Consider the following 25,683-nt stretch of genomic DNA (forward strand, 5'->3'; position numbering starts at 1 on the left):
TTCCATCCGGTTTGCATTTAGTTGGACCATCATTTATTTTTCAACAGCACAATGACCCCAAACACACCTCCAGGCTGTGTAAAGGCTATGTGACCACGAAGTAGAGTGACGGGGTGCTACACCAGGTGACCTGGCCTCCACAGTCTCCAGATCTAAATCCATCAAGATGGTTTGGGGTGAGCTGGACCGCAGAGTGAAGGCAAAAGGGCCAACAAGTGCTAAGCATCTCTGGGAACTCCTCCAAGACTGTTGGAAGACTATTTCAGGTGACTACCTCTTGAAGCTCATCAAGAAAATGCCAAGGGTGTACAAAGCAGTAATCAAAGCAAAAGGTGGTTACTTTGAAGAACCTAGAATATAAGACATATTTTTAGTTGTTTCACACTTTTTTGTTAGATATATAATTCCAAATGTGTTAATTCATAGTTCTGATGCCTTCAGTGTGAATCTACAAGTTTTACAGTCATGAAATAAAAAGACAGAAAACTCTTTGAATAGAAAGGTGTGTCCATATATATATACACATACAAACAGACATGTACAAATAAATAAATACATGTAAACAGAACCAAAATCAAGATCTGTGTTGTGTGTTGAGTGTGCAGAATTGTGAGGTAATGGGTAATACTACTTAATGCAACTCTCATATGACTTCTTTAGTCAGAGGATTTCCCTTCATCTTTTTCTTCTATCTGAAGGATATCTCAACTTCCTCCAGCCAGAACTCAGCTCTGAAGATTTAGTAACACGAAAAGTTAGGTTTGGTATGTTATCACCCTCTCCTCCACCTTCTTATGACAACAGAGTTCACAATTATGCTCTTACAGTGGCAATAGTCACAGTTATGCCCCACAGTAGCCATTAGTTACAGTGCCTTCCCCTAGTAGCCAATGCTGCCCCCAGTAGGCAGAGTGCTGCCCCCAGTAGTCACCAGGCTGCCCCCTGTAGCCTGAGGGCTACACCCAGTAGTCTATACAGTAGATAGTGCTACCCCCATTAGTCACAGTGCTGCCCCCAGTTGAAAATGCTGCCCGCAGTAGTTACAGGGCTGCCCTTAGTTACAGGGCTACCCATTAATCAAAGTGTAAATCCGAACAAGACAGAAAAAGGTTGCCTAGTTGGCTAACTCACTTTTCAAGTCAAGAAAAATACATCCATAAATCGGTGAGAAATCCAGCAGAAGTAAAACTTAACTTTTAATAATTACTGATAAAATAAGTTCACAGTGAACCACAATAGTATGCACATCAACCATCTAGTCAGCAAAACCACATCAGAAAGGGAGCTCGTTCAGACCTCCAATAAGTCTCGTCTGACACGGTCCCCAGTAATACCTCACCGTGTCTTAGTGCATTCCTGTATAGCATATGACACGGTGCATCATCTCAAAACCACGGACCAACATTAATCCGGACAGTAAGGAATAATAGGGTGGATCTCACCAGTCTTCAATGCTCTGTTTCCTGGTCGAGCGGTACTGGTCCGGAGGTACAGGACCTATTAAGCCCTACGATCGCTTTGTATCCTGACCCCGCAATATTGCTCCTGCCCTGACAAGGACGGTCCCGGTACTGTCCCTTTCAGACCCTGTTAGTCCCTAATATGTAATCCCTACGCGTTTCGTGCGTCGTGTGACGCACTCATAAGGGGAATAAAGTAATGTAGTGGACTATGCAGTCTTGATGCTAAGTATGGCTGCAAAATCCACATCAAAGGGTTAAAATGAATCCAAAACGAGCAGTGGCCCGTATAATACAAGTTATACTAGTATGGTGGCTAAAAAGGTGGCATGGGCCCACCCTGGTGAGATCCACCCTATTATTCCTTACTGTCCGGATTAATGTTGGTCCGTGGTTTTGAGATGATGCACCGTGTCATATGCTATACAGGAATGCACTAAGACACAGTGAGGTATTACTGGGGCCGTGTCAGACGAGACTTATTAGAGGTCTGAATGAGCTCCCTTTCTGATGTGTTTTTGCTGACTAGACGGTTGATGTGCATATTATTGTGGTTCACTGTGAACTTATTTTATCAGTAATTATTAAAAGTTACGTTTTACTTATGGTACTGGTACATTCTGCTGGATTTCTTCTCATTAATCAAAGTGCTTCCCCTAGTAGCTATAGTGCTGTTGTCAGTGCTGCTCCCAGCAGTCAGTGTTTCCCAAGTAGTCACAGTGCTGCCTCCAATAATGACCCCCTCCCAATGGGAATTTATGAAGTTTTTTTCTCTATTTAATTGGCTTTTTTCTCACTTCATATATTTATTTTCTAAAAAGTACTGTACAGTGGGTTCAGAGCTATGGACCATAATAACACAATGTCACAGAGAATTATCTTCAGATTATCTGACAGGCTGAAGAAATGGAAAGAAGCAAACTATTACATTTTTGTCAAAGATAGGATTTATGCATCAAAGAGGATTTATGCATCATTTGCATCATGATGCATCATTTGTCACATTTGAAGTTGTATTTTAAAAACTGACCACAAGGTGGCAACAGCACACGAAGTTACTAATACAGTGACATATCAGCGATAATAACTCATTGCATATAAATAAAAAAACCTTCATATAACGAAGCTACTATAGAATAACACAGGTAAATGACCAACAGGAATATATCCACATCATGCAGCTAAAAGCACATACATCTAGTAAACCATCATTTTAAATGGTGTTTGTCTGCCATCTACTGGATACTTTTTGCATTGCAAAGAAGCACCAGATTATGTACAATGTCATGTAAAATTAGGATTGCTGAAAGTGAAAACTTGTAACCCTAGAAATGTAGCAGTAGTGAATGGAGATAACGCCAAAAAGGTACCTGAATTACCCGAATGTTTGCCTTAAAGTACATTTAACCTTCCTATAACCTGTGCAGAAATCAGTAATTCAGTAAGTACAGGAGGAGTTACCCTGTTTTTGGTAATCATGTGACTTGTACTCTTCATTTTCCAGAACTTCTCATCTTTGCAGCCTTGTTCTTAGGTGTGACATCACCCAACTCATCCAATAATAATATATCATGTTATATTTTTTATTAAGTCAGTTGTCCATGCAGTGTCTCCTACCCATTAGATGTAAAGAGACTCTAGTGCATGTGAAGCAGAGAAATTGCAATCAGCAAGTGTATTAGCATCATCTCTGTGCTCGGTGTCCCCACAGGAGGAGTAGCACAAGGTACTTTCCTCTGTAATCTAAGGAGAAGAAACCCTTGAAACCAGTAGTATGTTATATTATAGGTTCTTCACTTGCCCCAAAATACCAGCAGTACAGTCCCAGATTTTTGATAGGTATGTCCCAGATCTTAAGCCAATCTTACCCACTCCACTGTCTTCATGCACAGTCAAAGAAAAGAGCAAAGTTGCTGTGGGAGAACAGGATAGGTAAGTTTTTTCTTTATATTTAAAAAAAAAAAAAGGAAAATAAGAGCCAACAGGGTGAGGAGGGGTATTATTAGTCAGCTACTGAAAATAAGGAGAAAAAGAAGGGACTAGAAGCACAAAGCAACCAAAATGCAGAAGGACTGGTGTTGAGTAGCGTACCGCGGAACCCCACGGGTGTACAGCAACAAAGCCAATGTAGAGAAAGAAGAGACAAAGAGTGCAGAGGACTCAAGTGAGATCCTACTATGATGAGACAGGTATTAGGGAGTGATGCTCACCTGATGTGCTCATATGGTAGGCATGTAGCATATGTGCTAATGAGAATAGGAGCCGCTGCCCACGAGACAGATAGGTCTGCTCATCCAGAGTGGCGGACCCGTCAGAAAGCGAGGATCCACGAGGAAAGGTTCCGATGAAATAGGCGCTGCTTCACTCAGGAATATAATCAAAGTATTTTCTCCATAAAATTGCTTTATTAGATGGGTACAACACAACAAGTTTCGGCTCCAAACGAGAGCCTTCGTCATAGCTATGTAGGTATGTAATTGAACCCGACGAGGCTCCAGTTCGGAGCCGAAACGCGTTGTGATGTACCCATCTAATAAAGCAATTTATGGAGAAAATACTTTGATTATATTCCTGAGTGAAGCAGTGCCTATTCCATCGGGACCTTTCCTCGTGGATCAAAGCAACCAAAATGTGAGAAGGGGCATTGTCCTGTGTGTTTGGGCTGTGTTTTTAGAAACATTTATTATCAATATGCTATTTCCAAAATAACTTATGAGTTTTTTGAGGATTGGGGTGGGGGAGTGTTAAAGAGATTGCACTGGTTTCGGATGCCATCTTGCATACTGTCAGCCATGTTAGATCAACCAAACATTTTAGCTGACCTCTGTCCAGTTAAATTTCATGTTTCAGCCATTTTTGTGTAACCTGCTTGTAAAAGTTTTTCCTTGGCACATGTGAGAGATGATTGACCTTCAGTATGTTCTTCTTCTTATCATAAATGTTTGGGTTCTAGAGATATTCTCTGTACATTCTGTGGATAAACATGTCTGAGGAACAAGGTCTGTTAATTTTTTCACAGAATGTGCTGATGAATTCATTATGGCCAATAGCATTGCAGTATTCTATTCACGCCTCTTTGATGACTCTTCTGTCCTTTTTTGATATACGACTGGGGTTGTGAAATAAACGGGGAAAAGATCTCTACATGCACTAAGAGATTGACATGTGTCTTGGTTTTATGTTCAAGTTCCGGGGACAACCATGAAAGGGTTAATTTGAAAGTCACCTGTTCAACATGAAGGGCGGTTAAGCCTTAGATAAAAATCTCTAACAGGGAGACAGGTAATGTATCCCATGCTACACATAGCCCTGTCATAGAATATAAGTATGATACAAGATTATGCATATTTTCCTCTCTTGCTGTTCTACCCAGGAGTGGGCTATACAAAGCATGTGCATACATAAACATTAAGATAAATGGATCACAAATAGTAACAGAACTTGTTGCTATGTGTAAGCATAACCTGACCAAACAATTTCCCAAAACTTAGAAGACCCATTGTTCTTTTATTTAACAAAAAATGTCTTTTTTAAATATACATTTCTTAACAATTCCTTCAGTCCACACTTAGCACTTCTTAGCTTTTGCAAACTACTCATTGGTATAAATGGAATATGTTCCAGTCGTAGGACCACAGGTTTTTTATCTTTAATCCATTTACTGTAGATTTTATTTACAATTGTCCTTATAAAAATCTTCAGTATCACCTTCCGATATTCCTTCTGTGTTTCTTCTCCTCTATGATTCCTTTTCTCAAGAGACTTGCTTCTTTAGCCCAGTCACTAGCTCCTTATAAAATCCTCATATTCCATCTGATGATGGCTCAAAGTACATCAGGTCCTGTAAAATATACAACATTGTATAAACTTGGGATGATTTAAACACAGTATCACAGTGTAAAGTGTACAGACTGTCAAACCCTGGCTCATAAAAATGAATATGTCAAGTAAACACATCAAAAGTTCATTGAAATAACTCTAGCAAACCATATATTTATCTGCCCAAGGTTCAAGTCTGGCCCCGGACTCCTAGAACTTTGACCTGTTTAGGGTTTTTACTGTAGGGATACAGTAATCCAAACAGGTGTATTCTTTCAAAGGTCTTGCCATAACTTGGTAACATGTAAAATTCAAGATCCTTCAACAGTAGATTTTTACTTTTCTTGTTTACCCCTGACTTAAAAGGGGTAAACATTTCTGCAGGTACTTCATTAAACTGATTGAAATAGTTGACTATATTTATATTATTAAATAATGGTGAGATATGCAGAATGATACCGTACAAGTGAAATTATTCTAAATACTAATAGATAATAATAATAATAAATATTTATATAACACCACCATATTCTGCAGCACTTTACAGATCATGGCGTACATATACAAACAAATTAAGACATTTACAAGCATAAAAATCACATCAATGCATCGTTTGTCATCCCCGCCCACCTCCGGAGCGCCACGTCTTTTAATTTATTCACTCCCCCGTTCCAATACAAGTCCATCATCTGGTCTATGCACTGTGGTCTGGCGGGAGCGGGCAGAGCTTCTATCAGAACAGGGCGAGTAAAAAGATTAAAACACAAGACGCTCCAAGGCGCTCTGGTGATGTAGCCGGAACGCCCAGGCTAATTAGCATAATGTTTAGAACTGCCACAATCATGACTTAAGGGGTTGTATTAGAAGAAGTCCTACCATGAGTAATACCAATGGTAGATGTCCTTTAAGGAGACCCAACTTACAAACGACCCCTAGTTACAGACGGACCTCTCTGCCCACTGGGACCTCTGGTGAAGCTCTCTGGATTCTGGAAATTTACTGAAATTTACCCCAGGCTACAATGATCAACATGTAAGGTGTCTTCAACAAATATTTATTGTTAATCCAATTGTCACAAGCACCAAAAACTTATTTGTCTGGAGTTACACTTACAAACTATACCTGTTCCAACTTACATACAAATTCAACTTAAGAACAAACCTAAAGAGCCTATCTTGTACGTAACCTGGGAGCTGCTTTGTACCTTGTCTGGAAAAAGGCTTTAACCAAATACTTAGAGCTCGAGTCATTATTTTATTGATTGTAGACATGTGAACTTTTGGACCAGTTCTGGACTGAGAAGCTCCTTGATTGAAGACCACATGCGGGTATGTGCAAGAACATTGGCCCAAACTGGTGCAAACTGCCTTAGTGCAGTCTTGACTCACTAATGTGAAGTTTGCACCAGTTAATCCAATAGTGGTACAGGCCGTTCAATACGTCGCAGACAGCGCTGCTTTGGGAAAGCGTGCACAGATGCAACTTTTATTCATTGGTGGACTTTCAATCTACTCCTTGCAACACAATTCTGTCTAAATGTGTTGCAAACTATGAATAACCACTACCACGCCCCTTTAGGTACATGTTTCTAAACTGTTGATCAAAATGATACCATGATATAAAAGTGGTGCAAGCACAAAAGACCCTTTTCATAGTGCAAACTTAGACAAAAAAACTGGTGCAGACAGAATAACATATGTGGGCCATTTATTTGAAGCACTTTGCAGAGGCTTTCAACTAGTGGTCAAAAAGTAGATTGAGCAGATACAGACTCATAGGAGTTATGTATCATTAGTTTTCCTGGGCCTTTTTGGCATGAAAAAGTCTCAAAATAGTCGCATTGAATTTTTTTGGGACTTTTCACTGCTAAAATGTCTCATGGGACTATTTCCACCTTTTCATTAATCTGGTGTAAACATAATACTACTGTTAGCGCAACACTGTGCAAAGCCAGATTCATTTGTATAAACTCCTATAAAAAGTCTCCTAGTTCTCATAAAAAAATATCCCAGACAGCAAGTAGACCATAAGAACATTTATTAAAGACCCAAAGCCACTTTAATGAAACTGATGGGCAGCAGAGCTCCAAAAATAGACATAGAACTATCCCAATGAGCCCCCCTAATTGTAAATACTGTATATACTGGAGTATAAGCTGAGTTTTTCAGCCCAAAAAATGTGCTGAAAAACCCTAACTCGGTTTATACTTGAGTCAAGGAAAAAAGCAAAAAGTGTATTCACCCACCGACGGCACCCGGCAGGTCCTCTTCCATACATCGCGGCCCCGGCATCGTTTCCGTATTCCGTTTCCTTCATGGTGATGTCAGCGAGCAGCTGATGTCATGGTGCCTGTGACAGACCGCAGGGGGAAACGAAGCCGATGCCGGAGCCACAATGCATAGAAGATGCAGGCTATATACTACAGGGGCTGGCAGGCTATATACTACAGGGGCTGGCTGGCTATATACTACAGGAAGCTGGCAGGCTATATATTACAGGGGGCGGGCAGGCTATATACTACAGGGTGCTGGAGGCTATATATTAGAGGGGACTAGCAGGATATAAACTACAGGGGCTGGCAGACTATATACTAGAGAGGGTTGACACATTATATACTAGCGGAGGCTGGCACGTTATATATTAGAGGGGGATGGCAGGCTATATACTACTGGGGGCTGGCTATATACTACAGGGGCTGGTTGGCTGTATGCTACAGGGGGCTGGCTGGCTGTATACTACAGGGGGCTGGCTGGCTGTATACTACAGGGGGCTGGCAGGCTATATACTACAGTGGCTGACTGGCTATATACGTGCCCAATGCATTTTCCACCCTCGGCTTATACTCGAGTCAATAGGTTTTTCCAGTTTTTTGTGTTAAAATTAGGGGTCTCGGCTTATACTCGTGTCGGCTTATACTCGAGCATATACGGTAACCCCCAGCGTCTACATTGATATTTGTAGTAATGATACTCTAGGTTTATATGCTATAAGAAGTTGAGGAAGAAATGTGTTATTTGTGAAAATCAAAACTTCTGTTTTAATAAAATGAAAACAAATGCCTGTACTCAAGAAGGGAGTATTTTCTTTCATACATTTATAAATTAAATCTCTAATCAAAATGATGTACCAGGGATACATACTCATAGATCCAGGCTGTGACTGTGGTATCTTCTTATATTTGTTAAGATCACCATCACCCCCTTCCTTCTAAATTCAACTTTTTCAAATTATTCTAATAATACTTTGATGGTTCCCAGAGCCCCTCTGTGCTGCAAATTCACAGGCTGTTACACTGCCTCACCCTCCCTTCTGCTTCCTCAACACTAATTAACTAAATTATAGGGTTTATCTTATCACAAACTGGTGACTAATGCTTTGGACAGGATATGTCACCAATGTCCGCTCAATGAAAATATGACATATAAGCTGTTATGACAGAGGCATATACTACTGCAACATCCTCCACTGGGACCTAGCCTTTTCTTGTGGCCCAGAATACCGGAGTGGCTGGCTAGTGCAACCTTGGGCATGATGTGGTCGATATGGTAAAATAAAAGCAAAATAGATGGGCACTGAGGGGAATTAGGGATGGGGGCAGGGAGTCTATGGGGAAAAGTGAAGTATTTAACACTTTAGTTGCTACCTGCCTACACATTTAGCAGTCACAGAGTATTTGACATCACACTGTAGCAGCTGCACACTCTTGGCTCTATTTCATCTCCTGTCTTCCCAGGCTCAGCTGACTGAACTTCAGTGAGGAGGAGGAGGGGGGAGCAAGGAAGGGGCAGGGACCTGCTGCTACACGGAGGGGAAGAAGAGGTAGCTGACCTGGTGAGCTCCAGCCTGCACAGAGGCTGATCCCCTGGGGCTGCTGTGTAGTGGCAGAGTAGAGAATATCACGCTCTGCACTGCTGCTCCTTTGCGCTCCCTCCATGTGGAGTAACACTGGAGCTCCGGCACAGAATACAGCCACATGCCAGGAGCTCCAGTGTTTCTCCACATGAAGGGAGAGTGATAGAACTGACCTGGGGGGGCAGCGTGAGCACAGTGAGGGCTCTGCCTCCTAGGGGAGATGATGGGGTGGTACCGGGCTGTGCAGCAAACAGTCCGGGAGCTGGAGAGAAGGAGGATTCCACACCATGATGGAACTGGGACACGGGTGGTGGGACAACACCTAGTAGTGCCGGACACTGTGGGACATCCGGGACATTCTCTCAACCACCCGGGTCAGCGGGACAGAGGTGATGTACCGGGACTGTCTGGGACGGTTGGGAAGTATTGGTGTGCGACACATTTCTGTCAGATTCTGCATGATAAATTAGTCACATGGTCTGACTGTGCACGGGAACGCCCATTTCAGTAATGAAATTTGCGTCATGTGAAGAATAGATTAACAAACAAATTTTGGGTAGAAAAGATCAAGGAATTTTAGTTGTGGTCTGGACCTATAAATGGTTTAGTAGGTTAACTCAAATTGCATTTCTGCAAGCAAAAGGTCTTTAGACCAAATAAAGAAAAATGGATAAAAATGAACTTGTGGTCACTTGTACCACATTATAGTTAAATGTGGGCTAGAGAAGACCCACTTATTTAGTATTGAGTTTCACCAGTCCACTAGTTGCCAGCAGTCACACATGCTCAATTTGCACCTCTTAAGAGATTTTTCCAGAACCAGCACACACACTTATGCCCCTAATTGTAGATGTAGCTATCTCATGCGCTGCTACTTTTTACTGCCTATATGGAATATAGAATAGTTTTTCTTTTAATTTTTATGTGCTCCAATCCCTGAATCCTCTATAAATGAATTAGATATCCTAGTGCTATATATCGCTGCAGTCTGACATATGCCTAGTCTAAATAGCCCTACTCCTTATCACCACTGTTTAAAACATAAGGTCCATGCAGTTGCAATGCCTGGCGGAAAATTGGCACAAGGTCCATAGTAAATGTGCTCCACTATCTTTAGGCTAATGTCTGAGATAAAAATGAAATCTAAGCGCCCCATTGGTTACATCTATACTTCGTACATAGCTGTAGAATGTTGGAACTATTAAACATTGTAACATTAAAACAGGCAAGAACTACTCCATGTAACACTTGGCTTTTTTTAAGAGAATATTACAATTTTGTACAACACATTACAGAAAATGGTTGTTTACACTCTTTCAGGGCCTCCTAATTCCCAACAACGGGCGCACACTTAACTAGTTAGAAGCCAATTAACCTACCAGTATGAGTTTGAAAGGAGGGAGGAAAACAGAACCCTTGATGGAAACCCTGCAAACAAGAGGAGAATTTACAGGGTTCATATACATAGCACTCTGTGTGGATTTGAACCAAGTGCTCCGGCCCTGCGAGGGAACAACGTGAAGCACTGTGCCACTGTAGATAAAGTAATGCTTTTCCACCCCCTAGACTTTCCCTCCCTCTCAGTCAGCCGAGATGCTGTAAGAATGACTCTGAGAGCATGATCAGAAGGCTTAATTACATCCAGATATCCATGGGAGCCCGGCTAATTATCCGACTTCACAATGTATAACAGACGCATTTACTGTACTTACTATAAGAAAGCAGGTGCCAATCAAAGCGGCTTTCAGCTTCACGTCAAGGTCGACTGGAAATTCTATTCCAAAGTTATCAGCATTAGTGAACACGTCATTTACAAATCCAGACCAGTACTTGGAAATCTTCCCAATGATTGATTTTTCATTTAGTGTTTTCACCTATAGAATATACAGCAGAAAAATAACCATAACATTAAAGGTATGAGCACCGTGTACTTCAATATCTGCTAGCTGCTGGGGTGCACAAGCCATGAGGTGAGTTGAGTCTCTTGCCTCAGGCAGCTTCACTTGCAGAAAGATGGGAGGTGAGCATCAGGGATTCAGTCACTTGCTACAAAGCAGAATCTGACACTTAAAAATATAGTTTTTTGACACTAAATGTCAGCATGGGGGTTAGACATGGAGAACCAACTTTACCTCATATATTACTACTGGAATAACCTAATATATTACTAGTGGATGCTCTATAGCTTGCCTATAGCTTCAGAGTTTAGGTTCACCACTGGCTGTATGTGTATTTGTATATGGGGTTTATACACTGTATGTGTGTTTATGGTACTGTATGTATTTGTGTATGTGCTGTATGTTCGTATATGTGATGTGTATATTCTGTATGTGTGTATGTGGTGTACATATGCTGTATGTGTGTGTATATGATGTAAGGTGTGTACATACTGTAGGTGTATGAGTGCTTATCTATTATATCTCTATAAAAGGTACTTTATGTGTGTGTATATACTGTAGGTTTGTAGATATGGTGTGTATATACTATAAGTGTGTCTGTTTATGCTGTATAATAATAATAATTACTTCATTTATATAGCTCTCACATATTAAGCAGCACTACACAGAGCTTGCCAAATTAGTCCCTGTCCCCATGGGGTTCGCAATCTAATCAACCCACCAGTATGTTCTGGAGTGTGGGAGGAAATCCAGAGAAACATGGAGAGAACATACAAACTCTTTGCAGATGTAGATCTTGATAGTAATTGAACACAGGACCACAGCTCTGCAAGGCTGTAGTGCAAACCACTGAGCCACCATGCTGCCCATATGTGTATATGGTGTGTTAATACTGTGTACATGTGCATATATGGTGGGTGTTTATACTATATGTGTAATAATATGAAGTATGTATACTATATGTGTTATATACTTTGTATATACTGCACATAATGGGGCTCATTTACTAACGGTCCGCTGACCACGATTCTGTCGGGTTTACCGAATATTTCCTTTTTGCCCTAAACTGCCCCAGGTTTTTGGCGCACGCGATCGGGTTGTGGCGCATCGGCGCCAGCTTGCATGCGACACAAATCGGGGGGCGTGACCATCAGACAACCCGACTGATTCGGACAAACTGCGGAATTTAAAAAGCAAATTGTGTTGCAAGATCAGCACTCACATACACCGGGAAGAAGAAGGTGAACTTCGGCCGACCTGAGCGGGTGAAGCGACACATGCAGGAAATTGGACAGACGTTCTTAGTGAATCGCGGCAGACCCGAATCCTCGTCGGACAACGCACGGCGGGGATCGCGACGGGACGGGTAAGTAAATGTGCCCCGATGTGGGGTTATTGGGTTTTGTATGTAAGATTGTATACATTTGTGTGTATTAGTGTAGAACTTTATGTGTGTGTGTGTATAAGTATATAAATGTGTGGATGAGTGTATAAATTTGTGTAATTATATAAACAAGTGTGTGTACGGATGTATGTATATATTTTGTAAGGGTAGGGGCCCAATTCAGAAGTCTGCTATGGGGACAGTCCTCTCCTACAACCCTGCATATAAGCTCAGAAAAATTAAATTTTTTCCATGCACTTCTGTTGTTTGCTAGAAAAGACTTTGTTTGGTATAAGGTAAGTATCCTTGTGTCTAATATGCTGTGTAAGCTGTATAGCAAGTGAACCCTTGTATGCGGCAGTCAGCTCTAGGTTACTTCAACAACGAAGTTTTAGCTCAGGAAGATTCTTTCTTCTTGTATTTCTGTTGTGGTTGTGATGCTCCTCCTGGTGCTTTCTCTCTGTATTTTTTGTGGCAGGCTACCAGAACCTTCCTAAAGGTAACACATTACTGGCAGCACTGAGCTCATCATATCGTAATCTCAGAGAAAGGGAATATTTAATGTGTTTTTTACTAAAAACTTCAAAGCTCAAAGCAGACGTCTTTGCCTCGTAGGCAGCTTTTAGTCTCAGATTTCCCTCACTACACCTGCAACGCATGCTGGCTTCAGTGCCAACAAAAAGAACTTCAGAAACAAAGACCTACAAGATAATTACATGCAAAACCATAAGCAGGCAAATATATACGAGGGGCTCAAGAAAAATCCTGTTCAACTGGAAAATGTATAGGAATAATTAAATATTATTATGAAGCTGCCTGGAAAACGATGTAAGATGCAAGTGATCAGGAACTTGTTTATTTGTATCAATGACATAGGGGCAGATTTACTTACCCGGTCCAGCTAGTGATCCAGTGGGGGGTTCTCCGACGCTGATTCGGGTCCGACCAGGATTCACTAAGGTCTGTGCGCCGATATCCACTAGGTGTCCACTAGGTATCCACTAGGTCCGCTGGAGTTCACCAGAGTTCACCTTCTATTTCTTGGTGCAGGTAAGTGTGTGTCAAGCGACACTTTAAAAAAAAAAATACAACGATTTTTCCAAATCCGTCGGGTTTTCTGACGGCCACTCCCCCGATTTCCGTTGCATGCATGCAGGCGCCGAAGTGCCACAATCCAATCGTGTGCGTCAAAAACCCAGGGCAATTCGGCGCAAATCGGAAAAAATTCGGGAAAAACCTAATGACCCCCATAGTATTGTATCCATGGACAGTTATAGAAAAGGTTTCCAGGCAGTCCCTGGGTTACGTCCAAGATAGGTTCCATAGGTTTGTACTTAAGTTGAATTTGTATGTAAGTCAAAACTGTATATTTTATAACTGTAGATCCAGACAATTTTTTTTTGCCCGATGACAAAAGGAGTTTCAAAATTTTTTTGCTGCAATGGGACCAAGGATTATCAATAAAACATAATTACAGACACCTTACAGCTGATCATTGCAGCCTGGGAGTAAAGTAACATCCAGAGAGCTTCCCCACCAGAGGTCACAGTGGGCAGAGGTGTCTGTCTTTAACTAGGGGTCATCTGTAAGTTAGGTGTCCTTAAGTAGGGGACTGCCTGTTGGCTTTGTGAACATGCCAGTGTTAACCTTGTGTGGGAGTTAAGTTCAGGTCTCTAAAGTGGGCCAGCTGGACACAAAGGTTTAACTCCTTTCAGTTTTCACTCCCCTCCTTTCAGTAGCCAGACCTTTTTATTTTTCCATTTACAAAGCTATTTCTGCCCATTTGTACTTTCTGGTGTCAGATTTTTTTTTTTTAGTAATCATGGCATAAGGCATACATGAGCAGTTTGACAAAACACTGTTTTCGCCTACATTAAACCTGAGTTTCTTCGCTAACTTGCTATTTCATACTACGGATAGAGACCTGTGCAAGGTGTTATTTTTGCAGGACATGCTAATGTTATCTTTGCTACTATTTTGGTACCATTCTATGTCCAATTTTTATTGTAGTGGTATCCAGTGTCGGACTGGCCCACCAAAGTACCAGAGGATCCTCCGGTGGGCCCTGGCTTAGGTATTTTTCCTGGGGGATAATGAAAAGTTGGCCCCCAAATAGATTTTTTCTAGTCCGACGCGGGTGGTATCGATGTAAGTCTAGAAATATTCTATTCTACCCGGTGACTTCTTGTGATACTTTGGCCTGAACAGCTAGGGACCAGCCCCTTTTGAGAGAATATCTGAGGTGGAATCCCAGCGGACTCACTGAAGTGCACAGTTTATGCTATTACTGCACACTAATTGAAAATTGCAAAAATGGATATTAGATTGTAAACATAAATAAATGTCTTCCTGGTCCATCAAGATGTATTCATATCCTGCATAGGTAAATATGTGCGGAAGTCTGGTGCAAATGATGCTGCAGACAGGCAGTCCAATGTCTATATTCGTTAGTCTTGCCGTGCATCAATTAATCCAGATTTCATGTACCACTGATATTAACCATAAATCCTGGTGCCGATCACAAGAAAGAGATCTGGATTATCCTAGTGTGACTAAGAGGTAGCCCGGCCTGTGTCCTTCACCTTTGTTATAGTCAGAAACTGAGGTTCGAGTGACGTAATTAGATTACTGGGCGTGTGAGGAGATAGACTTTCTCCAAAGCATTTCAGGGTTTGCATTGAACTCATAAAGTTTGGTATAGACTTAATTTAAGGATAAAGGGTCAGAAAAGGGGTACAGGAAACGGGCTCAGTTACAGGTTAGGGCTTCTGGATCAGATTTGGATTTAGGATTCTGGATCAGGTACAGTTTCATGGTTTCAGGTCCATCAAAATACAAACAGACAGAACTACTGAAAGTCACAGGAGAAAGAATAACCAACCTTGAGTAAACTGGGGATTAGCTATTTATCTAGTTCCTGGGTGTCATCTAAACGGCTAACTGGCTAGGACCTGCATCACTCATCCTACAGCTGAGTCTAGCACTAAAATCCAGAATAAACCACTCAGCTTTAAAGGGATACTGCAAGGCATCTGAAAGTGTGCCTCTCAAGCTCAGAAGCCTGCAAGGTTACAGGTTCAGGATTAGGGTACAAGCTCCAAAATGTGGTTTAGAGTATAAACTTAGGATCAGGGTACAAGTTCCAGAACGGGGTACAGGCAACAGGCACAGATATAGGTATGGTTCCGAATCAGATTGGAGTTCAGGTTTCCAGATCAGGCAGGATGTCAGGCTTGCGGGTTGTGGATCCTCTGGACCACTGCAGACGATGACTCAAGCCACTACCTGGGACCGGAGTCTAAGTGGTCCTGGGTTTTCACCAGAGCCCGCCGCAAAGCGGGTTAGACAAGCTGCGGCATGGTACCACCAGGTCATTCCTCAGGTGTGACTTGTCTGCAGTGGCGGCCAAGGTTGAGGTACAGGAACGGCATTCAATCTCGAGGTCAAAGTCCCGGCACAGGGTCAGGGCAGGCGGCAGAGATGCAACGTCAGAGTCCAATCTGGGGTCAGCAACAGGAGGTCCAAGCAGAGGGGTACGGGAACACAGCACACAGGACAGCAGCACGGAGAAACACTGGTACACAGGACGGCAGCACGGAGGAACACTGGTACACGGGAACACGGAGGAGGTCAGGTAACACAGGAACACGGAGGGACCCAGGAACGCAGGAGACACAGGAACGCAGGAGACACTGGAACGCAGGAGACACTGGAACGCAGGAGACACCTGGAACGCAGGAGACACCTGGAACGCAGGAGACACTGGAACGCAGGAGACACCTGGAACGCAGGAGACACTGGAACGCAGTTAAAACGCAATAGAGCTTTCTCTCAGGCTGTGAGGCACAAAGATCCAGCAGGGTGTGATGGGAGAGGCAGGTATAAATAGTCTCATGGCAAATGGCCAGCGCCAATTAATGGCGTGCTGGCCTTTAAAATTTTCTAAAGCTGCCGCGCGCGCCCTGGGACACGGGGACGCACGCACACGGAGCGAGGCCAGGACTCGGGAGCCGGGGACTTGTATGAGGCGCTGGCACTGTGCCTGCGGGGAGCGAGGGGCACGGGTGAACCTGTGACCCGCGATATGGGTCGCGGGACCACCCGTGACACAGGATATAAGCCTGAAGTACAGATTTGGGGTTCCAGCTCCGGCAGAAAACAGGGTTCCAGATCAGGAAGGATAAAGGGTTTCATATCAGGCATGGTACAGAGTCATGTAGATTTAGTGTTTTAAGTACAGCAAAACACAAACAGGCAGAAGTACTGTAAGTCACAGGAGAAAGAATAACCAGCCCTGAGTAGACTGGGGATTAGCTATTTATCCAGTGCCTGGATGTCGCCAATGCAACTGACTGGCTAAGCACTGTATCACTCAACCTACAACTGAGTCTAGCACTTAACTCCAGAATGAACCGCCCAGGACAGGAAACAGATCGGGTTTAGGAATTCCAGATGAGATTGGAATTCAGGTTCAACTACAGGTTCAGGATTCTGTATCAGGCAGAAACTAATGAAAGTCACAGGAGAAAGCATAACCAGCCTTGAGTAAACTGAGGATTAGCTATTATTCCAGGACACTGCTCAAGCTGGTGCCGGTACTTACTTTCGTTAGTATTATAAACCGCGGTATCGCGGTTTTAACACTTTTTAAACTTTAGAGCAGAAGGGGCTTCGGCGCTGCGTGCGACCGCGCGCGCGCAACATCTCCGCTATTTCCTATGTATGCGCACGCACGATCGTGTGCACGCAGTGCCGAAGTGTCTTCTGCCCTAAAGTTTAAAAAGTGTTAAAACCGCGATACCGCGGTTTACAACACTAACGAAAGTAAGCACCGGCACCAGCTCACCTTGAGCTGGTGCTCGGTACTTACAGCTTACTCCTGCCATTCAAAGTGGTAGGTTTCCTTTAACTTCCTGCTTGCTGGGCACCTGCCGGTGTGAGAGATTGGGGAGAAATATAATTTTTTATATACTGTATATACTCAAGTATAAGCCGACCTGAGTATAAGCCGAGACCCCTAATTTTACCACCAAAAACTGGGAAAACCTATTGACTCGAGTATAAGCCAAGGGTGGGAAATGCATTGGTCACAGACCCCCACCAGTATATAGCCAGCCATCCCCCTATAATATACAGCCTGCCCCCTGTAGTATACAACCAGCCCAGCTTGCCCCCAGTAGTATACAGCTTGCTCCCAGTAGTATACAGCCAGTCCCCAGTAGTATACAGCTTGCCCCCAGTAGTATACAGTTTGCCCCCAGTAGTATACAGTTTGCCCCCAGTAGTACACAGCCTGCCCCCAGTAGTATACAGCCTGCCCCCAGTAGTATACAGCCAGTCCCCAGTAGTATACAGCTTGCCCCCAGTAGTATACAGCCAGTCCACGGTAGTATACAGCCAGTCCCCAGTAGTATACAGCCTGCCCAGAATTAAAAAAAAATAATAAACTTATATACTCACCCTCCAGTGGCCCGATGTGCAGCGCTGCTCCCCCGATGTCCGCGCGGCTCGTCTTCTGGATTCCAGGCTCCTCTTCTATCTTCTGTAAGATCGTGTTGGGCGCCGCCATTGTTCTCTCCCTGGCGGCAGGTGCATAGTATGACGCGCCGCTGCTGACAACATACTAGGCACCGCCCGGGAGAGAACAATGGCGAGCAGCACTGCACTTATAAGTTATATAAGGTTATTGTTTTTTAAGCCCATTGACTTAAGTATTGACTCGTGTATAAGCCGAGGGGACGTTTTTCAGCACATTTTTTGTGCTGAAAAACTCGGCTTATACACGAGTATATACAGTATAAGTTTTTGTTTCCCTCCTAATATCCCCTTACACTGGATACATAGTGATAAGGGGCCTTATAAAAACATGTATAAACATTTTGACACCTTATTGTTTACCACCATGAGAATCCTGGTGCATGAGAAAACTTTAAAAATAAAATCAAAACAGTATACGACAGTTTGTAACTCACAGTAACACCATCTTTTTGGCAGAATGTGTCATTCTGAATTACATGTAAAGAGTTAATACAATCTTTATGTTACAGGGCTCCCCTCTATAGGCAGTGGAAATAAGTGATTTGCTTAAGGCTAAAATCAGACGCTAAGGGGTTCAATCCAATAAAATAGTATCATAGACAAGAAATGCACTGGACCCATGCTGTTGTTTGCTTTACATTTTACATCCCCATTATTTCCATCTGACACAATAGTACAGTGAACCATAAACCAGTTAATACTCTTGGACTCAAATGAAGAAATACAAGGTAATGGGTAGAATACCATTAATATTCTCACTATGGTGCATGCGGCACACCGAGTGTATTCTAATCTGGTCATTGCACTTTATTATGGATAATAAAATATAGGATTGCATCGGAAGTGGTTATTAACAGGAAAATGGTGGAAAGGTTAACTTATAGTGACAGAGCTACAATTATTCCTCTGACATGCAGTTATCAGCATTGGTTATGGATAGAAGATACATTGTCAACCAATTCCTATAGCGTGACCTTATAAAATATATAGAATTATATCTTCAGCAACAAAGGACCTCAACATGTTTAGCTTGGACACTCATTCTGGAAAGTTATATTTAGTTTACTAAAGGGATCATGGGTTCTTTACAGTTAGACTATGGTCTTAAAGATGTTTTTGCACATATGTAATTAGGGAGAGACCCCCCTCATCCTTCCCTGCTCACACTATGCTCAGTCCTGATTATACCTCCAGTTTCCTACGGGGGTAGTGGCAGGATGAAGGCTGTCACTGCTTAATATTACTCATTTAAAGGGGTAATAGAGGAATAGGCATAATTTATATTAAAATGGGTAATTAAAATATAAGTTAATATGCAATTAGTTATTATTATATTAGTTATTTAAAATGTTGCTGCCCTTAGCATAAAAATGCTGTGGACATATATAGTATAATGAAGAATTAAAAAGCTACTGGTCCTTTAATTAGTCCTGTGATGACTGATGACTTTGTCCAAGTGTGCCAGGTACAGGACTAAACATGGCTGCTGGTCACATGTCCACATCCAATGTCCTGTAACTGTCATGTGATTATCACTAAGTTTGGCTGTAGTTGGCTGCTTGCAGTGGGTTTGATGTTACAGAAGGGACAGGGCCTATCATGATAAGGGATGGAGCCATCATCAAGGAGCGGAGAAGCCTTATAGATCTGCTGAGGGGTCAGTTCATTGCAGATAGAAAAAATGGTGTGTGAGGCAGAACAGCATTGGATGTGGAATGCACAGTACTGATGTAATTTATTGGGGCTTGGGGGACAAGAGGGGTGTATTTACATGGACTGCATGTTAGAGGTTGTTGTTACATGGCACTGAAATTAAGAAGCTATGGGTATATGAAAGATTTATATGGGACTGCAGGTAAGGTGGCAGGGGGGACAGGTGGGATGCATTTACATGGGACTGTATGTTGAAGGGGAGATGGATTTTACATGGAGATGACTGGGTGATGATGTCAATGGGGGTAATCTCCCTATAATGATATAGGGGGATTTATCACCCTCTGACGCTTGGTACACCACTAAAATATGTGACACAACCAGCATGGCCAGTGAGACATCATCTCGGCGGGGCTGAGGTATTGTGCAGTGATGGCAGTTGCACACAGATAGTAGGTGATTGAAACATGTAGTTTACTAGTTGCCATTACACTTTTAACAGTGCAGGACCGTCTGTTAGATCATCACCTCGGAGACCACTACTGTAGAATCTGAGCATGAGAGGGAGGAGCTATTACTGAGAACTAAGAGCTCATGGGAATTGTAGTATCCTGTGTCAACCATCTTGGGGATAACTCCACCTACTTTAGAAAGCCCATAAAATTTTTTCAGTCATAAAAACAGCTGGAAGCGGGAAGCGACACATGCAGGATATCGGGCACACAATCTTAGTGAATCTCAGCAGAGTGCATTATCGTCAGACAATGCACTTTCAGAGAACTCACTGGAAGTAAATGTGCCCCATTAGGTTAGTTTTTTAGTAAATGGGTTCTCCATGCAGGGACTCACACCCATGTTGACATCTGGGGTGAACAAACGCTATTTCTAAGTGGCAGGTCCTGCTTTGTAGCAGATAACTGTGCCCATAATGCTGCCCCTAATTTTACTGCAGGTGGTGTTGCTCAACTTGCCTCATGGCTATTTCACCCCTGGGCGTACATGGCCCTTTGAATTACTCTTTGCAACATCCCTCTACACTGGTTAACAGGGGCTAATATGACAGATGGTCAGGAATTGCCCTACATAGACAATCTTTTTACTGAAACAGGCGTTTCTAATCTAAACAGAATGAAAAGAAAGGTGCTATATAGTATGTATAGTAAGGATGTATGTGCACGATTTCCAGTCACCATACAGCACAAAAGGCTATACATATATAGTGAATCATACCTCAAAGTTGACATCACCTAAGCAACGAAGTGTTAAATATGGACCAACAATCTTCAATACATCTTCCTTACTCTCATTCTGAATTGTGAACTTTGGCTGAAGAGGATCCCATTTCTGGACAATGAAACCAACAGTTGTCCCAGGAGGAGTTTGTACTTCGAGCTGAAAAGAAAAAAGTTCAATTATCCATGGAGAAAAATGATGTCTAAATTCATCTAGAACAGTAACTTTCAATACCCTTGACATTACCAGGGGGCTGTCACTTCGAGTTGATTGTCAAAGCAAACCATTCAGCAATATCTGTCCTCTGCATTATGTCCATTATAAAACAAAGAAAGCTGTAATTTCCTCTCTGTACGTCAAAAACCATCACAAATGTAGCAAAGTGTTTAATTGTGCACAAAAATGCATTACTGAAAGCTCCATGAATCTCTTTGAAAAGCGCTAAGTAGTTGTGTATGTGCTGAAGTGTACAGTATGTACATGTATTTACCCATTTACTTCCTGAACATTTACATTATTCCTTAGATATAGTCAAATAATATAAGGCTAACAATGTAAGACTAAGTTCACAACTGCATAGCTATTCTGTTAAGAGTCTGCAACATCCTTTCTGTCAAAATCAAGGATTATAACGTTCTGCAGGCTATACTTTTTTGTTCAGTAAAATAACAGAAAGACCATTTTAAGTCCATTATATTCAATGAGGCTTCTTCTGAATTCTTGGTATCCATTATTTTTGCATCTCAGATCCTATAACTGAATATAAGCCCCATTTACAATAGTAGAAGAAGTGAAACTATAGAGGACTCAGAAGCTGAGTTTGTACTGTACAAGATATGGGCTTACCGAAGCTCTAAGAAGAACAGTACTACAAATGGTATGTATAGTAATAGTTGGGTGCTCTTGTTACTCATTAAGTGGCCTGCTCTGATATTCTTTCTTCATTCTAGTCCTGACCTGCGATCAGGTCTTTAAAGGGAACCTGTCAGCCTTAGACAGGTTCCCAAAGAGCCCTTATGGCCAAGGGCACCCATTTTTTTTACTTACACGATGGTCACAAGTGGAGAAAATGAACTTTGATTCTCTGCCTGGTAACCAGGTAGAGAATCCAGTGAGTCGGACTGGGCGTATTACTCACGCTCGAGTCCAGGAGCCTCCTCTTAGGACGTCATGAATTCCACTCCTCTTGGCCGTCTTGCCGAATTCCTGCACTATGCCATAAGCTGCTTGAGGCTGTCACACTCAGTGAGCGTCTGAGAGGTCACGCTCTCTGCTGCCTTTCCCCTTCCGCATGCGCAATGAGGGTCTCAGCAGTCCGCGGTTTATGCCTTGCATAAGAATTTGGCAAGACGGCCAAGTGACGTAGGAGATAGAGGAGTGGAATTGATGACATGCTGAGAGGCGGCTGCTGGACTCGAGCGTGAGTAATACGCCCAGTCCCACTCACTGGATTCTCTGCCCGGTTACCAAATGAAAGTTCATTTTCTCCACTTGTGACCATCGATCGTGTTAGTTAAAAAAAAAGGGTGCCCTTAGGTCATAAAGGCTCTATGGGAACCTGTTTAACGCACATTTTTTTCAAACAGCAGTGACAGGTTCCCTTTAACAGGATGAGATAGGTCAACCTAATTAGTGGGTACTTCCTGCATTAGGACAAGCTATCTCATCCTGTCGATCGCTCTAGCACTGTCCGTGTGCCAGTGTGAACCATAGTAGGTCCCTGCTGCATCTACCCACAAGGAAATCTTTCCTTACAGGGCAGTTTAACCCCTCATGCATGATTGCAGCATCTAAGGAGAGAGACAGAGGGAACAACGTGATGCGATGGCAGTTGGAGGGCATGTACAGAAGTAGTGCAATGTACTGTATGAGGGATCAAGGTATCCCTAGTGTAAATCCCTTAGTTTTTCTTATTTTAAAGTAAATACATATTCAAAATTAAAACACCACAAAAATCACTCATTTCCCTATATTAAATTATATTTCGTGTTAAAATTAACATACCGGTAATACACACAATTAATATTGTGGCATCTGTAGCAACCTTGGATATGTGACCTTGCCTCTTATACAGCAGGTTTACATGTCCCATGTAGCCAATTACAGTCATGCTTAATGGTTGCTAAATGTTCAGCCATCAATCAAGCAGCCATGTTTTCCCAAACATGCTGAACCAGCTGTGATACCAGTACCAGTACAGTACGGACCTGAAATTTCATAAATTTTTGCTCTCTTAATCATAGCACTCTGTACAACCCCTTACTGACATGTTATAACATGTACTGTGTATGGAGGTGAGCCCAGCAGGTGTCAGCTGCATTATGTAGCTTTAACCAACAGATGACACCCATGTTTGGTGGGCATCTGCCGTTTGCAATGACAGTCACAATCCTAACGCAGGATTCCATGGTTGTTATAGTAGGATTTGTAAAGGAGCCTGCTGTTAGAAGACTCTTTTACAGAACCAGGGATTTTACAATATACTGCAACGCTTCTGTGCCCTAGGGAGTCTAGAAGTAAAAATAAAATAAGAAAACTCTTTTAAAAATGTAAAAAAAACTTAAAGGGTAAATCCCCCCTTTCCTAAGAACTAAAAAGATATGAACAACATGTTTATGATATTTATTATCACCTCGTCCCAAAACGCCCGTTCTATCAATATATAAAAGCGGTTATTCCCGGTCGTAAACCCTGTAACAGAAAGTAGCACCCAATTATCTAAAGTGCCATTTTTGTGTCATTTTGCGACACATAAAAAATATAATAAAAAGTGATCAAAAGGTTAAACAGTACTGTCCCCAAAATGCTAGCAATGAAAACGCCATGATGTTACGCAAAAAAGTGAGACCTTTCACAGCTCCATATGCCAAAGTATGAAAAAGTTATTAGCCTCAGAATATGGTAAAATTAAGAATTTTTATTTATTATTATTAATTTAAATTTTTTTAAAAATCTATTAAAACCAAATGAAACCTAGATAAATTTGGTATGCCTGTTATCACACCGACTCAAAGGATAAAGGGAAGCGCACAGTGAAAGTCATATAAACAGTGCCCAATAGAAAATGGGGCTTAATAAGTAAGGGTCCGCGGACGCACTTCCCAGCGTTTTCGGGTTTTGCATGGCTCTGACAGGTATTTAACAGGGGATTGTGTCACACGGAACGTGATCGGATTCTGGCACGACTGCATTGGCTTTCATGCAACAGAAACCGGGGGGTGGCCGGACGATGCGACAGATTCGGACTGAGCGCGGTATTTTACTTTCAAATTGTGTTGCAAGATCAAGCACTTACATGCACCAGGAAGAAGATGGAGAACTCCATTTGACCTGAGCGGGGAATCGACACATGCAGGATATCAGTCACACGATCTTAGTGAATCGCACCACAGAGCATGATCGCCAGGAAATGCCTCCGGACGGGTAAGTAAATGTGTCCCAATGTCACAAAAGCATTTTTCTTCAAGTTCAAGGCAACAATCTGATGGCCTGATTATCCTGGAAAATCCACTCAAGGTTTACATCGTCACATTGCCCTTACTGTTTAATTGTCTTTAGTTTGAGGAAGGGACAAGCATTGTCCTAAGGATTTGTTGATGGCCATGCAATTACTTAAAATGTTGCATATTTTGAATACTTAATATTATATCATCTAAATCTAAATATCATACATCAAATATTTGCTTATCACCAGCAAGAAGCTGAAACCAACTTGATAGACAGCTTTATAGGTGGTGGATCCTTTCAAGGGGTAATAATAAAGGGATTGCAGCTGGTGAATCGGCTTTAATAATATATGAATTTTAAAAAACCTCTATATTGGTGGAGTATGAAAGTGCTGGTGGTATTGGATATCTACAATCACTAGTACTTCTTAGAGAAGCGGGTGACAAGACTGGTCACATAGAACTACAATGCCCTGACAGTCTGAAAAGTTGCCTGCTGTGCTTGATGCTAGGTATAACCAGAACAAAGAGAGTCGAAGAAAGTGTATGGAAATATTCATCATAGGAGTAGGAATATATATATATATAAATACATATATGTGTATATACATACATATGTATATATCGAGAGATAGAGCCTGGCATGTACTACACCATAATGTTTTCTTTTTTATTATCACTATTTCATTGTTATTATTTTTTTGGTTACTAGTACTTTATTTTTTACATGACGTTATAAGCAGTGTTAATCTGACCCCAACCTGAACTTCATTCATAAGTATGGGTTCGACTAGGGTTCGGCTCAACCAACCGATACAGAAACTGGTGGAGGTTCCCCCCCAAATTTTTTACATTGCATTTTTTAATTTGATTTTTAAGGAACAAGCAGTGCTTATTAATTTTTGTCACAATATGGAAATTCAGTCTGAAATGCATATCTATATTCAAAGTTCAGTACAGCACCTTGTGAAAGTATTCGCCTCCTTGAACTTTTCTACCTTTTGCCACATTTCAGGCTTCAAACATAAAGATATAAAATTGTAGTTTTTGGTGAAGAATCAACAAGTGGGACACAATTGTGAAGTGGAATGAAATTAATTGGATATTTTAAAAGTTTGTAAAAAAAAATAAACTGAAAAATGGGGTATGCAATGTTATTCGATCCCTTAAGTTAATACTTTGTAGCGTCAGCTTTTGCTACGATTACAGCTGCAAGTCGCTTGGGGCATCAGGTCTCTATCAGTTTTGCACATCAACTGAAATTCTTGCCCAATCTTCCTTGGAAATCAGCTGGAGCTCAGTGAGGTTGGATGAAGTGTTAGTGAACAGCAGTTTTCAGCTCTTTCCACAGATTCTTGATTGGATTCAGATGAGGACTTTGTCTTGGCCATTCTAACAGC

General features: G+C 42.0%; 1 protein-coding gene across 1 annotated transcript in view; it reads right to left on the bottom strand.

Annotated features, from left to right (window-relative positions):
• Positions 1 to 5,036: 5,036 nt before the first annotated feature.
• Positions 5,037 to 25,683, bottom strand: part of LOC140122888 (phospholipid scramblase family member 5-like) — a 29,071-nt gene continuing 8,424 nt past the window's right edge. Inside the window, exons 4-6 of the mRNA XM_072144130.1 lie at positions 20,835 to 20,996; positions 10,844 to 11,005; positions 5,037 to 5,301 (exon numbers count right to left, since the gene is read on the bottom strand). Coding sequence (XP_072000231.1) covers positions 5,263 to 5,301; positions 10,844 to 11,005; positions 20,835 to 20,996 — 363 coding nt within the window. The 3' untranslated portion in view covers positions 5,037 to 5,262. The remainder of the gene's footprint in view (positions 5,302 to 10,843; positions 11,006 to 20,834; positions 20,997 to 25,683) is intronic.

Source organism: Engystomops pustulosus, chromosome 3 (genome assembly GCF_040894005.1).
Source record: "Engystomops pustulosus chromosome 3, aEngPut4.maternal, whole genome shotgun sequence".
Taxonomy (NCBI): domain Eukaryota; kingdom Metazoa; phylum Chordata; class Amphibia; order Anura; family Leptodactylidae; genus Engystomops; species Engystomops pustulosus.